This window comes from Tinamus guttatus, unplaced genomic scaffold, assembly GCF_059628265.1.
Source record: "Tinamus guttatus ecotype Peru unplaced genomic scaffold, ASM5962826v1 Tinamus_guttatus_pri_ptg000546l, whole genome shotgun sequence".
Taxonomy (NCBI): domain Eukaryota; kingdom Metazoa; phylum Chordata; class Aves; order Tinamiformes; family Tinamidae; genus Tinamus; species Tinamus guttatus.
The window spans coordinates 57,136-72,352 of record NW_028289080.1 but is presented as its reverse complement, the minus strand read 5'-3'; the positions used below and the strand labels follow the sequence as shown (position 1 = coordinate 72,352).

At 41.8% G+C, this 15,217-nt stretch overlaps 1 protein-coding gene across 1 annotated transcript in view; it reads left to right on the top strand.

The window, feature by feature from the left end:
* Positions 1-15,217, top strand: part of LOC104572452 (protein kinase C-binding protein NELL1) — a gene marked incomplete at its 5' end in the record, with an annotated part of 206,787 nt that overhangs the window by 157,026 nt on the left and 34,544 nt on the right. The window contains one exon of the mRNA XM_088534207.1: positions 3,843-3,938. Within this exon, the coding sequence (XP_088390333.1) occupies positions 3,843-3,938 (96 nt within the window). The remainder of the gene's footprint in view (positions 1-3,842; positions 3,939-15,217) is intronic.

Genomic DNA, 15,217 nt, shown 5'->3' with positions numbered 1-15,217 from the left:
TCAGCAACTGGTCTCACCTGATTACTGTGGTACTTGGCACACACGGTTGGATTTCTATCAGCTACGACCTTGTGCCTGCTTGGCTGGGTACATTGAGTCAGCTAATGAAATTGTGGTTTTTCTATCAATTGATTATCAAATTGTTTGGATAGTTCTGCTCCTCCTTCCCTTCTCCCCAGCCAGCACGTCTTTGTTTGCCCAGAAAGTCTGTGTCCGACCTCTTCCTTGCCTCTCCGTTGGGTCCGTATTGCTCTTGACGTTCACATAGTCTTTCAACCTTGGCCAAATCTAAGTGAACTTTATATATGTTTTACGAGGTGCTGATCACCTCATTGATCAGCAAATGAATAGGTTAAAAGTGGAAGAGGAGCCAGCATGACTTTCACTTGATACTTTGCTCCTACAAACCAGAGTAGGAGCCGCCGTGCACAGTAACTGTCCTTACAGTTTGTGGAGTGACTTGACTATGGAAGCAAGTTAGAGTTTTGGCTTATGTCTTGGAACACAAGGGTTCTCTGATGAACTAAACTTAAGGCAGTTATAAGTACTGTTTTGATCCATGCAAACATATGCTGGTCAGTGCACCCTGCTGAATAGGAGTGTGTTTTCCTGCTTTAATACTGTGAAGTCAGGGACAGGGTTGTTTGGTTTTCTGGTACTAACATATTCTGGTAGCTGCAGTACACTTTTTTCTGCAGTGTTATTCTTTTTTGGTGTTTATGCAACTTATTTTTAAATGTTGTGCTTTTTCTTGACCCAAGAAGAAACGAGGGAGATCACCAGAGAGGAAAAAAAGAATCAGTGGAAGAAGCCAAGAGTGCCCACTTTTAAGGCACTTAGTTTTGGACCCCTTCCATCTCTTTGTGCTGTCAAATCGAAGAGGTCAGCTGCTTAGTAAACTCATTGGACAGATGCTCTTAAAATATTGATGGGAATAATTTCCCCCTTGCTGGCATTTGTTGCTTTTGGATCATGTTGAGAGGAAAAGAAAGCAAGGACTGTCCCCCCACTAGAGTTGCAGGGCAGAGGGGTTGAAGAGACGCTGCACAGTTTTTGGTAATGGACAGCACTGAATATTTGCAGCTGCTGTTGCTAGGGCTCCCTCGCTCCATCTCTTCTTCTCATGAGTGGCTAGATGCGGGGAAAACCATAAGGACCTTTCAAAAATGTCAGACAAATTCCACATCTTCTTTTCAAAGAGGCTCTAGCGCTTCTAACTTTGCTTTTCCTTTCCGAGATGTCCGTCGTGCCCTTATTGGAAGAGGAAGCGGTTGCATTTAACTAGGCAGGGGAGAACAAGCTGCAACCTGTAAGTAACGTAGCCGTGAGGATGCAGCTCGTGTGTCCGGCGGTTCCGATAACAGGAAACGAGAGGTTTCTTCCTGCTGCCCTTTGCGGAGCTCCGTAGCAAGGCTCCTCTGCCCTTGCGATGCTGACCACAAAAGCGGGAATTCCCAAGGAACAAACGTTCTGGTTTTGTAGCTGCGTTCTGCGATGGGAGAGTTTGATGTTGCTACTTGCTGCAAACCTGCAGTGCAGGCATTAGCGAGCCTATAGGAGCACCATCTGGGGAAGATGAATAATGTCGCAATAGCAGGAAAATTTTGGTCATCTTGGAGTCTTCTGTTCTTGCATAGGAAAAAAAAAATCCCAAATCCATCAAGGAGAGCTAGTCTGTGTGCAGAGATCTTTCCAGCACTTCTGAAGGGACTGAGGAGGTGAGAGGAACTCTTCCTTCGGCAGCCACTGCCCAGCCCCGTCCCTCGACTTGACTGACTCGTGTACTTTGTGACATGCAAAAAGGAGAGAGACTTGGAAATCCTGAGCGCGTGTAGCACTTTGGGATATATATGGAGGTATATATATGTGTTTAGATCTGACTGTGTATGAAGGAACAGAACGAAAGAGAGAAGGGGAGCTTGGGGCCATGGCGAAGGGCACGCCTGGAGATCACGACCTATGTCCTGCCAGGTCGTGACAGAGCCTTTGTGCTAATGGGAAAATCCTTTAATCACCAGCCTGTCTTGTAAACCTTTCTCTATTAGTTATTTTAGGAGGCAGCAGGAAAAAAACACTGATTTTCTACACAGGCACAGCAGTAAGATTCATTGCAAGGACAAATATTTCACAGTAGTAAGTTGCCACCATCACTTGGTAAGGATGGTAGGTGAGAGTTTTTACTCAAGTTCTCTTACTTAGTCCCCATTACTGCTTCTCTGCGTGGCTCTTCACTGTAATAACCTTCAGTGGATGAACGTGAGTGTTGTAGATAATAAACCTTTCCTTTTTTTACGCCCTTTTTTGCTGCTTCTATTTTAAGACCGGCGTGTAATTCTTTTCCAGTGCAATACGGCGTATTTTGTAGATTAAACCACTCTTCTGACAATGAAACTGATTATGTTTTTCTTATTTTTTTTGCCCTTTACATCTCCTCTGCCCCAATACTTAATCTTTTGATGTCATACCAGAATGTAGGGATACAAGAAAGTCTCTACTTGCTCTATAACCAGAAAAAAAATCAGGCAAATCTCGCAGCTGCTCTGAGAATACCAAGGCTGTAAATCAGCACGCTTTCTTTAAGGAGCTACAGACGGAACTTTTTAGCTCTTGTCAGGCTTTGCATATATATATATATATTTTTTCCATCTGCATGTTGCAATATTGCCTTCAGACGTTAGCAAAGTTATTTCCTTCTAGGGGTATTTTTGATGGAAAATCACAATGGCAATGCCCCTGGTAAAAACGTCTTTCACTTCTTTCCAACCAGAAGAGAGTGAGTGGTTTTGAGATATATTTCAAAAGATGAGTGTATGAAATACAGGCATCAATGGGGAGAAACTGGCTGGGCAAGATCCCTTTTGGCACCGTTTCTAGGAGAGCTCGTGTTCTTCTACCATCTTATCTAAACCACTTCAGCTTTCTGCTGATGTTGCCCTTGGTAAAACTGTTCCAGCATGACATGCTGTGAGCTGTGATAATAAAGCAAGGCAGCTCCATCCATCCCATCAGGAAACAGGATGAGGTGGGGTTTTTTTTCAGCCTCTAAGCCGTTAAAACTTACAAAAGAACCTGCCTAACGCTGAGTTTGTTTCAGTTATTCAGTTTGTTTTTCCTTTGAGTGCCTCAGAAGATAAATCTAAAACGCTTCTGCTGTTATCCGGCACTTTAAGCCTTTCCATAGCATTTGTAACATCTCATTGCCAACACCCCATCTGCGATTTTAGCTTGCAGAAAATACTCTGCAGCTCCATTATTAGCTCGGATGTAGAGAGCTGCTGTTTAAATATTAATTGCGACGTCCCTCAGAAGTGCAGCTAAACCCACCGAGTGTCTTGTAAAGCTTAGTAATATCCAGGGGAGGGTGGGGTGGACTGGCTTTTATTCCTAACAAAGTTTGCCCTGGAGTTGATGCTGCAGAGCACATCATGTCCCGCCGCCTTCCCTGAACCCCAAATGTACGTGATGGAAGTGGGAAGTGAAGTAGTTAAAACCATCTGACCAGCAGAGCTTTGTGATTTTAATACTCATATTGGGTGTAATTGAAAGAAGATCAACGCCATTAAAAATAGTACACTGTATTTTTCCCTCTGTCCTGTTTTTCCACATGGTTATTAATCTTTTATTGGTGAGGTGGTTTGCCTGTGGGTAATTTGATTTTTTTTTTTTTCATCGTATAATTTAATTGAGCTACTTCTCTTTGTGTTTGCAGATGGATTTGTAGGATTTTAATAAATTGAATTTGGTTGATTGCTGTACAGAACGTGTATGATTTTCTTGGTGACTTGTCAATGCATAATAACTATAAAAATTGTGTATTACAGCATATTCATTTTATTTTTCAGCATTCTGTGAAGAGGGGTGCAGATACGGCGGAACTTGTGTCGCCCCGAACAAATGTGCCTGCCCGTCCGGATTCACAGGGAGCCACTGTGAGAAAGGTAAAACTCTGCTGAAACCCTTTCTTGCTTGAAAATCAGAAATATGACATGCTGAGCTAATAAACAGTCACTTTCCACTGGATTACTCTCCATTTGATGCTCTTAAGTTAAACAGGGAGCATGTGGGGTTGCATCTGCTTTTGCATCCAGTGAGCAGTGCTAGATAATTGAGAGGGAGGCAGATGAAAAGTATTTACTCAACATGTCTTCTCTGGTGCCACCTCAAGGTGACCTAATTTTTATGAAACTGTTAGATCAGAATTTGGGTGCTTGCTTCTTACTACTGCTGCCACTAAAGAATTCTTCTTAGGTTAAGTTGCTGGATTCCTAAGATTTTTTTTTTTGTTTATAAGTAATGGAGGTCACCAGTTTTTGTGGAATTTCGAGGTACTGAAGTGCATCGTACAAAGGCTCATTTAATTCTTTTTGGGTCTGCCCCCGATGTTTTCGTTTGCCTAGACTTGTTTCTGACTCTGTCTTCCAGAGGTCTAGATTTGATCTGGGTCTGCATTGACTGTGGTGATATTTCCATTAAATAACCTGATAATAATTTTATTGTTGTTGTGTGTTTGCTAGTAAGCCCTTTATTTCCAGTGGAAATAAAGTAGAAAGTTAAGGCAGGTTGCATGCGGTTCATTTGGGTAAGATCCTAATTGACTACGTCCTTTAAGAAATAAGAATAAAACAAACAAAAACTGAAATAACCACTGAAGGGCAAGTTAAATCACTGGAACCACTTGCTACCCTGAGACCGTTTAATAATCAACGTGCAGCAGGATCTGTTTAATGCATAGCTCTTCTGCTAGAATAGAAGATAATTTGAACCTGATTGTCAACAAATCTGCTCTGAGTAGCTTCTGAAAATTACTAAAGCTTTTTTTATGGATGCCCTCAAATCACTAAATACTGAAGTAGTGTCATATCTAGTTGTAAGCATTGTTTTCTAATGGTCTGGGAATAAATTAGGATGTTAATATTTTCATGCCCTTTTGAATTAATTTGCGAGCACTGTATTCTCCCGCTCAGAGCCCTGGGGTTGTTTGTTTTAGATGGAAATAACCAAGAACTGAGCAGTAAGCGTGGTTTGATACACAGGAGAAACAGCGTGCCAGGGAGCACCACCTACCATCGCTTCCCAGCCTCTCATCCCGCTAGGGATCTTCCCCCTCCTCCTTGGGCTTGCGCAGCTTTTCAGCTCAGCCAGACCCACGGAGGACACCTGAGACGTGGGTTCTGGGTGGGAAAACGTTGGAATTCACAGCCTGGGGGCACCCACCTACCCGGGGAGAGGGGGCTTCAGGCCGCCCTTCAGCTCCGCTCGCTGTCTTGCCTTGGCCAATGAATCTCCAAGCGCCTTTCCCCTCATGGCTGTGAGGGGACATCTAGGACCGGAATGCAGTCTTTAAATTGATAAATGGATGGTTTAAAATCGATAAACGGGTGACATGGCCACAGCTGAAACCAATGTTTTTCCTGTCTTTTATATTGTTTTGATCTACAATAAGAGCTGGCACGCTGAGTAGAGGAAAGAGGGCAGGCGCAGTGCCCTCGCTGTGTCAGTAGATTTAGAGGCAGGTACCAGAAGGAACTGGGTTTTGGTGCAGAAAATCTGTGCGCCTTGGACTAGAAGGGTTTTATTATTATATTTTGGTAAAAAGCGGGATGTGTCACTATGCTACTCATAGTAAAGCCAAACTAATGATGAAAGCATTTAGGAATCCGATGTGTCAACTGATTTAAGAACAAGCAGGGATTTGCATATGAGGTTGTCCCATTACTAGAGCATTTCAGAAGGCCAGCAGATACACCCTAAGTTTTATGCTATATTTAAGTAACTGATGAAGTGGTATCAGATATAAGTGGGGGCCACTTCATCTACAAAGGCACATGTCCTGGGAAAATGGTACCTTGAACGTATAAAGCTGGGGAACCATCTTGGCTTACTCCAAGGAGGTGCAATGGTGGTGGCAGCAAGAATTAGCTCAGTGAAGACTTCCTGCATCGCCTCATAGCAGTTGGCTGCTGCGTTTTTGAGGACATCTAAGGCATTCAAAATGAATGAATTTTTTTTCTTAAATTATTTTTGTGTGTGCATGTTTTTTTTTTCTTCTGTCATCTGTAATGTCAAAAATAGGTCCCCTGTTCTATTTAACATATGGCAGCACTCCCTCAATCACAGGCCATCACATAGCAGGCAAAGAAACGGTGGGACATCGTTTTAAATGAACTTTAAATCAAAGTGCAAACATCCGTGTTAAAATTGTGCCTGCTGGAGGTTTACAGTGAACGGGTGCACGTCCAAAGCAAAATGAGGTGATTTTTGGTAATGTATTCACTTCACCGTGCTGCATCTAAGGATGTCCTTCAAGGTGACAATGGGGCAATTCCCCGGACGTTATTTTTGAGCTCCAAGGACTGTGTGCTGGCTGGGCATAGTATGATCCAAACGGGCTCCAGCATCATGGAAAATGCAAAATGAACCAGCAGTTAGCAAAGGTTGTTGAAAAACAGGAGTGTTTCCTTCTGAATGCGCCGTGTTCCTCTGCCTGCACAGCTGGAACGAATGGTTTCACGTTGATTTTAAAATCCAAGGATATTTGAGAAGGGTAAGATTTACGATGGCAATTTACTCAGTTTAAAAAGCGAAATTAAAATGCATATTTAAGGCGTAAGTGCAGATGCAGCTACAAAAAATTAGCTCTTGCTAATTGTTGCTTTGTCTGAAATGAGAAATCACCTGATCAGCTACGTGGGGGCTGACTGTTCTTTTCACGTGGGAGATAAACTGGAGGTTGAGATCAGAGACACCGTCAGGTAATTCTTCCTTCAGCCCACTCTTTATAATGCTCTTTGTAGAGGATGTGCTGGGTGCTGCTTATAGAATTGTGTGCCCTTTTCTATTTAGGGGCTGGTTCTATGTTCTGATCACGATGGAGTGTTTTAGTTATTTATTTTAAGCTACACAGGGCTGAAAGGGATGATCTATATGACCATTGCCATTTGTGATTGTACACAACACGTAAGTGATGCCTGTGCCAGGCATTTTTTTCTGTTGGGGTTTTTGCTGACATCGCTGTGTGGCTCCAGCGTGTAGGTGCTCGACTGCTCAGCTGGGAATGTTTTCTTCAGCTCCTTTTTTTCACAACTTTAGGGGAAAAAAAATAGAAAAACTCATCCCTGGAGCTGTTTTTATCTCACTGTGGGCAAACTGCAGGTCAGTGGTGGTGCTGTGTTGGTTTTGTGGACAGGCTGCCTCATTATTCTGCATTTGTGGGTAGTTAATTGCTGCTGCTGCTGTTGATAAAGCTGTAAGGATGAGGTGGGAAAGGCAATGTAGGCACTCAGAGCCATTGCAGGTCCCTGGGTAAAACGCCCTCCAGAATATATCCTTTTGGAAGGAGATGTGAGAACAGCCTTTTCCGTGTGCTGTTTCTTTCATTCCCGAGCTGGGTTGATCTGGACATGTGTACCTATCAAAGACCTTTTAGTTGAGGAACCTGGTTGAAAACACACAGAAAACCCCACAAACAAAACCAAAGCAAGGCAGAGAAGAGGAGATTTTTGGCGAGTACAGTAAGCTAAATGTCGAAACTCCCTCGCTCCCTCTACCTAAAGAGCTTTTGTAAAATACATGCCGAGATTTATTCTGGGAAGCAAAGCAGCTGTGGGCACCAGCATTGCCCGTGCTGCCTTTTCAAGGCTCCCATTTCAAGGTGAGGGAAAGGCGGCACGGGAGGGCTGATGTGGGGGCTGCAGTTCCTGGTGCCAGGAATGGTGGTGGATACGACACTCCTGAGGCTGCGGAAGAACCAGGGAAGGCAGATGCTGCAGGTGGCCAAGGTCACCCCGCTCCATTTGCTGCCAAGCTGTTCCTGGCGTTTGCCCCGGCGAGGCTGGTGGCAGAGCGGCACGGGGTGATGTCTTAATGCGGCAGCAGAAACAGAGCTGTCATTTCCAAAGGTAGCAGATCAAAGAGCGTCTCCTGGAAAAGAGTGATGAAGATCGTCCCTGCGGATCAAGGGGACATCTGCCTGCAAATCAGCAGATAACTCTCGATGGAGGAAAAGTACTTTGCTCTATTTTGTTCCCTCTTTGCCAAGCTCAAGAGGAAAAGCCAAGCCTCCCAGATCAAGAACATCGCTGCTCTTCTCTAGCTGACGGCAGCACGAGAAGCCTGGGCTGGTTTTTGTACTTCTTGTGCTGCCTTTTCTGCTGTAAAAGTTTACTTCTAAGAGCCAGGAGGAACACTGAGCTGGCACCGGGTTATTCGTTGCAAGAGATATTTTTATGTACCGGTGTAGTTTATTTTTTATATTCAGGTGGCAATGCCTATATATTTTTGTTTGTTTGTAATGAAATATCTGCTCTATTAATCTTTTATGTTAGACGAAATGATATCTCGACATCCCGGCTAACAAATGTTTCTAATATTCTAATGTTTTATTACCTGTAGGACTTGTGGTCATAAAATATCCCTTTTGCAGTTTTCTGACTGAGAGACATCTGTTTTTAAGTCACAGCAAATTATTTTCTCTTCCCTTTGGTCTCCAAAACCTGCACTTAGAAATTGGGCAGTATTATATTGTATATCCTGGCTGGGATTATGCGTGTTAGTCTAGATCCAGTCTAGTTCAATTTCCCTGTGCAAATTCCATTTCCTCCCCACCTACCAGGATCTATATGCCAGCTGTATGTAAAGGGTATTATTTAGGGATGCAATTGTATTCAGACTAAAGAAAGGCAAGATTTAGTTACTGTCTATTTTGCATTTGTATTCATGCAAACTGATTTAATCAAGGAGATAATTTCTGTTCATCAAACTTGATAGCGCAGAGAAGATCCAAACCCATGTTACAAAGTTTTTATTCTTTTGCCTTAGACATCCTGAATAATACCTTTAGAGGGGGATACCTTTAGATGAAATATCTAAAAAGAAATGAGAGTAATTTCACTCTGAAATTATGATCTTTAGATTCAGGTACCCTAGGAAAGAGCTGGACAGTAAGCTATGTTGAATCTTTTAAAAAACTATTAGAAATTGGTTTGAAATTAAAGATGTTGGATTCTTTTGGTGCTATGGAGGAAAATGAAATTTTATTTCAAAGTTATTTGATGTGATGAGGACCCCCCCAAAAAAAAAAAAAAGCCCATTAGTTAGTGGCTTAACATTCATCCAGTTTTATCAGCAGAAACATTTCCCAAACCTTCAGTGCTGGTGTTTCCATGTTTCCACTTCAATTTCTTCTTGGATTCTGGTGACCCAAACAGTGTGATCAAACTTATTTCAAGTGGCAGAATCACTGCTCAGGGTGCTACAGAGCACTTAGGCTTTGAAGAAACATGCATATTCGTGGCTATATGAAATTGGCATTTGAGAACAAAGAAATCTCCATCTATGAATTCTCTCTTGTGAGATGAGCTGTGCAGATAAGGCACTTGCTTTAATATACATGCTTTATGGCAAATTAACTATAAGCAGGGCCATTCATTTTACTGTGATTAATCAAATGAAATCCGTCTCTGAGTGCAGTTGGCTAGTGCTAGTTTTATAGCGTGGCTCGTGAGGATGTTATGAAAGCCACCCCATGTTTTTTTCTAGCATATGTCAACATGAAGCAAGAGTAGGATGCTGTCAAGGAGAGTGAACTAACCAAGCATCAGGTGAGAAATTCCACAGTCTGTTCAGCTGTTGCATTTAGGGGTTATCATCGAGTTTAACAAGCTCTTTGCCCCCTCTGTAGCCTGGGGAAGCCAATCAGGAATATTTAAATTTGCTGATAACCTAGAAATACAACTTGAGATGTACAGAGAGGGCACAGAGAGGTACTTGTGTTTCTTAAGGCAAACACTGCTTGGCTTCAGTGGGAATTTAAACCTGCATGGGAGCTTGAAGATCTGGTGAAATGGAATTAGGAGAAATGAGAAAGGAATTGTTCCAGTGAGGTAAAAGAGCGTTTAGAGTGGGATTTTTATGTGGACTCAGGCTGCTTTAGCTGTGATTATCAGTGATAAATATGCCATCCCTAACTCACTGATCTATAGTATAAATCTAATTAGCTTCCCTCAGAGCAAGGTCCTATTCAAGCTGGGTAAAGAATTCAGAGTTGCTCTACAAAATTTGTGCAGAAACTGAGAGGGGCCACGTTTCTGCCGAAGTTAAATACAGCAAGTAGGAATGCATTGCACGAGCAACCTCTCTGAAGTTAGTTTGTAGGCACTTGGTTTAATCAAGGGGCAATGAGAGCAGGTGTACCTCAGTAATCAGGACCAGCACAAGGAAATAATCTCTTTGAGAGTTAGTGTGGCAAGGGGGAAGATGATGCAAACCAGCCTGTTTCTATTCTAGAAGTAGTTCAGATCTAATTCTAAAAAAGATGGAGCTTTTTTTTTTTTTTTTCCGACTGTAAGGGGTTAAATTTCTGTCCCTGTGGACAGGAATTCGGCACCGCAAAGGTAAGAGCCACCTCTGCTTGCTTTCTTTGGGCTGGCCTTTGGAAGAAGAGGTTGTGTCCCCATTCATGTAATGCCCAGAGGGCAAATAAAAAGGCCTAGCTCATGTGCCCTCTAATGTGACTTACATGGACTACAGCTCCTATACAATGAGGATCGCTAATCCAGTGGGTAATTAACCCAATTGTATTTCATTTCTGTGATGAGTTCGTTCTGCTACAGAAAGTACACGATGTGTGCAGAGCAGGACATCCTGGTCCCACTAGCATTTTTATGGATAATCTAGCAGGGCAAGCAAGGTAAAGGACCAAATGATCTGTAGAGTAATACCTGTCAGGAAAAGACCCATTTCCTGGAAAGGGTGACCCTAAAAACCTGCTTCTAGACTCAGAGCTCACTAACACGGTGTCCAGATCTCTGTGATTTTTGGTAGGCTTTAGCTGATGAGAGAGTAAGACCATGTTAAAATAAATTGTGCTTAATATAAGATACATGTGAAGCAGAGGAACTAAGGTCTTTCCTGCCTTATTTTTTTTCTTCAGTTGTTCCTTTATACTCAAGGTAGCTTTAAAATAAGAATCATACTGTACCTCAAAAAATGTGTCAAGGTTATTTTTGAAATGCTTTATAATATTCCAATGCAAATCTGTTCAGTCCTTCACGTTTACAGGAAAGGATGCCTTCCTAAATACATCAAACATTTTTCTCTTTTTAGAAGAGAGCCTCTGATTCAGTAATTTGGGCAGTTGGAGAGGTGGAGTTTAACGGCTTGGGCAGTATAATATCAGAATTGCTTCCTTCAACATGCAATATCTGCTAAGCAGGTTGATCATTTCAGACTGAAACAGAAATTGTAGGGTTTAAATGAGGAGGAGTGAAATCCCCTTCTCGTTTGATTTTTCTGAAGTGGCACTCCCTGCATGCGGGCAATCTCATCCGAGAATGATGCTCGTTCAGCTTTTGAATGAAACGTGACGTGAAAGCCCTAAACTCTTCTGGTCGTTACAGACCCAATTGAACCCGTATCCTGTTCTAGCTTGGGTAATTGCAGTCTGCCTCTGTGAGTGTTGTCGTGCAGAGAAATTACTCCACTGCGCTAGCTGCCGAGTGGCACCTGTGCCCCCGCTTCCTGGATGCCCACGTTTCTGTGGTAGGTTGTGGACCTTACAGCTTCTGGTGGCAAATGTGTTTCTCCAATGGAGTCAAGTGTGGAGGTTTGCAAGAGCGAGTGGAGCTCATGGAGCTGTCCCGCTCCTCGCGCTACCTTGGAAGCGGTGGGAGCCCTGCTTTGGATCATGGGGTTCGTGCACACCTCCCAAATCTGCTTTTGGGGAGTGGTGGGCAGCTCAGCTTCTATTCTGACCTGAGAGAAGAGGTACCCAGACTCGCGTTAGGATCCTCTGCTTCTCCTTCACGTGCGTTGCAGCCGTCCTTCTCCTCTACAGCAGGCAGTGGTTTCATCTCCATCCAAAGCTTTGACGGTTGGGGCTGCAGGCACTTGGCACTTTAAGGCCGATTAAATCTATCACTCTCATTTCCACCACAGTGGATGCAGCTAAAATAAAAACAAAGTTTTCAGGCTCAGGAGTGAAATAGCCTTGTAGCCAGGAGAAGAAAGTTCTTCCTGAGCATTCAGGAAACATCGAAATTGGTCTCTTGTTGATCACTCAAAAGATGTGCCCAATACATATGTTTTTGCTTTCTTATATGACTAGTTATGAAAACTGAATTCCATGACAGAGATGTTATGTCAAAATCCCCTACGTTCCTTTTGGAGGCTTTCAAGCAGTGGTAGTACCACGTTAGGCTTGGTGTTTAGCTATTGGTAATGGTTTATGTAAAGGAAAAAAAAAATCTCAGATAATTCTTTGGCCAGATGAGGCTGTGATTACGTTTTCTGGAGAGGTACTTGGTGCCTATTTTATTTTATTTTATATTTTATTTTATTTTATATTTTATTTTATTTTATTTTATTTTATTTTATATTTTATTTTATTTTATTTTATTTTATTTTATTTTATTTTATTTTATTTTTAATTTTTTAGCAGAAACAGAATATAGAAGGTCCCGTGAGCTGTCTTTGCCCCCTGTGGAAATCAAGTCTTCACTCAGGCTGCCCAAAATAAATTAGAAGATGTGGTCTGTGAGATCCATGTGCTGGCACCAATAACAACTCCCTGTTAGTCACTGATGAGCTAGGAAGTCTGATACGGCGGGATAACGCCCAGCTTTTCTGAGGGCCTCTCATTTGAAATGGCTGAATCCTGTGCTGCTTTTTGAAGAGAGCTCTGATTTTCCTCCCTCCTGACCCCCATCTCTTCCCAGCAGACTTGATTAGGCATGTTCATTACCAGGTAAGATGAAAGGATAGCCTCATGTATAGCTAGATGGTAATAAGTCACCAAGGAAACAGAGTCTGTTCAGTAATGCCCCAAATTTCCCAACATCTAATGTGTCTCTGACTGCCTTGACCACGGGGTTTTTTTTCAGATCCTTCCGTGCTCCGCATATACACACACATAATTAAGAAATACCTAAAAATTCTAAAGACTTAAATATAAAATTACACAAGCAGAAGGTATTTCTAGAATAGTTAATGGTACAACCACTGCAAGAAGGTCTTACGCTGTCATTCTGCTATTGACAATTTCCTTACTGGGCGTTGAATAAATTAGTCCATGTGCTCAGACTGGTATTGATTCTCTTTGTTACGATCAGCAAAATGATCATGGTGACTTATTACTGCACTTGGTGAGTAGTTTCAGCAGTGAGCTGTTAAAATAAGTCACAACAACCCCTTTAGGATGGGCACATCCTAGATGGGAGATGTAACACAGTTGCCACTGTTACTCTTTTGAGTCTTTTTTTGTGGAAAAGTAGAAGGCACCTCGCTTCTTTGCACTTAATGTGGCATTTTTTATGAACGTTAAATTCATTCTGGGTTAAAAAATATATACAGTATATTCACATATCTAGTTTCATATTTCACTCCTGTTAACATTACTGTGTATTAACCGCCAGACTTAAAGGGCATAGACAAGGTTAAAGTCAAATTGTGAGAGAAAATAGGGAAAGAATTAAGGGAAGGGTATTGTGTCAGTGACAGATTTCATAACCTGCCTGTACAAGCAACAAGAAATCTCAGGTTTCCACTGACGGAAACACAGCATTTTGAAACACGAAGAAAGGGGACTAACTAAACCAGGAAATACAGACCCGTATAAACCCTTTCTTTCTCTTATTAAGCTGTACTGCTTTTGAGTAGAAATCAAATAGAATAACTGACCCATAGTGCTGACTGCATCTGAACCTTAATATAACACCCAAAATACTTTAGCTGTGAAAACATGGCAGGTTTTGTGATTTCCATGGCCTTTTGATTTGATATCAACCTCAACTGCATAGAAAAAGGTTGAGAACTTGACCTGCTAAGTTTTTGGGTAAGAGAGAGATTAAAGAAACTTAATTGAGCTGACAAAATCGTAACAGGCTTTGTCAGTCTTTACCCCACTGAGTTGTCTTACACTATGAGTAGTCATATTGATTTCAGTTGTCTAGTAACGCTGGAGAGTACAGCGCAGCGTGAGAGTAGGAGGAAAAAATCTGTCTGAAAATGCCAGCCAAGGATAGATAAGTCCAAAAGGAGGAATTAATTAAAAGAAGGAATTTAAAGGAGGAATTCGTACTCAGAGTACTATTTTGAAAGTAACATTTTCTTCAGAATGACTGCATCCTCTATCTGACGTTATAAGCATTGGACATTATAAATGTCAGAGGTCATTATAGGTCTTGATTTTTGTTGTTTTGTGGGGTTTTTTTTGGGGAAAAAAATAACAGTTTGTGTAACAAGGGTTATATTCACCTTCTTCCCAGGTCAGCAGATTATTCCTAATTTCAGGACTCCAGGGGGTGCTATTTTTTTTTTCCCCTCAAAACTGAAATTCTTCTAGCAGATGAATAAAGCTGAAACTCGGAGCCGCTGCAGATCTTTCCTGGCTCTGAAGCTTTGCACTGGCTGAGTTTTAGTGTTTGCAGCAGATGAAGTGGTATTTGTGTAAACCGTTGAAGAGTGTTTGAGATAGAGGTGTAAAGAGAAAGAGTGAATGCTCAAAGTCTGGCTTTTTGGCACGTTATATCGCACACGCAGTAACATCTATTGAAGTGTTTAAGCATAGAAGCAACCAAGAACAGGGTAAAGGATGTCATTTGGTGATTCTGTCTTCTGTATATTAGGTATATTAGCACATTATGCGAATATCTGTACTCTCTGGAAATGCTGTTACAGAATAGGTGGCAGAAGCTTGTTGAGCACAGAGTATCTTTTCTCTGCATTGTAGTAGAAAAATGTGACTGCTTTAATGTATTTGCAGGGTTATTTTTATTGAAAAAGGGAAAACAAAGAGGGTAGAAGGGAAAAATCACCTTCATGTTCCTGAAAGTTGAACAGTTAGCATAGGGCATGTGGTTGGATATAGTGCATTGCATTGGTCTGTTTATAGTCCCATGTAGGGATTATAGGTAAGATTACACAGACAATTATCTTTCAAGCAGACTGTAGCAATAGAGTGTAACCTTGAACAGGTCAGCCATACATAAATATATAAATTTATATATATGCTGTTGATCTAAAACACAGTATCTTGTAAAAAAAATATCGTTTGCTATACTGCATAAAGCAACACCCATGGCACAAAGGGACCATGACGCTTCCTAGGCATGGAGATTATTCTCTCTTTGGGATCAGTTTAGTAAATTTGCCTTATAAAAAGGGTGTAGAAATATAGCAGTTGTTTATCCAGTCTTAATAATCAGCTATGAAATTCCCTGAA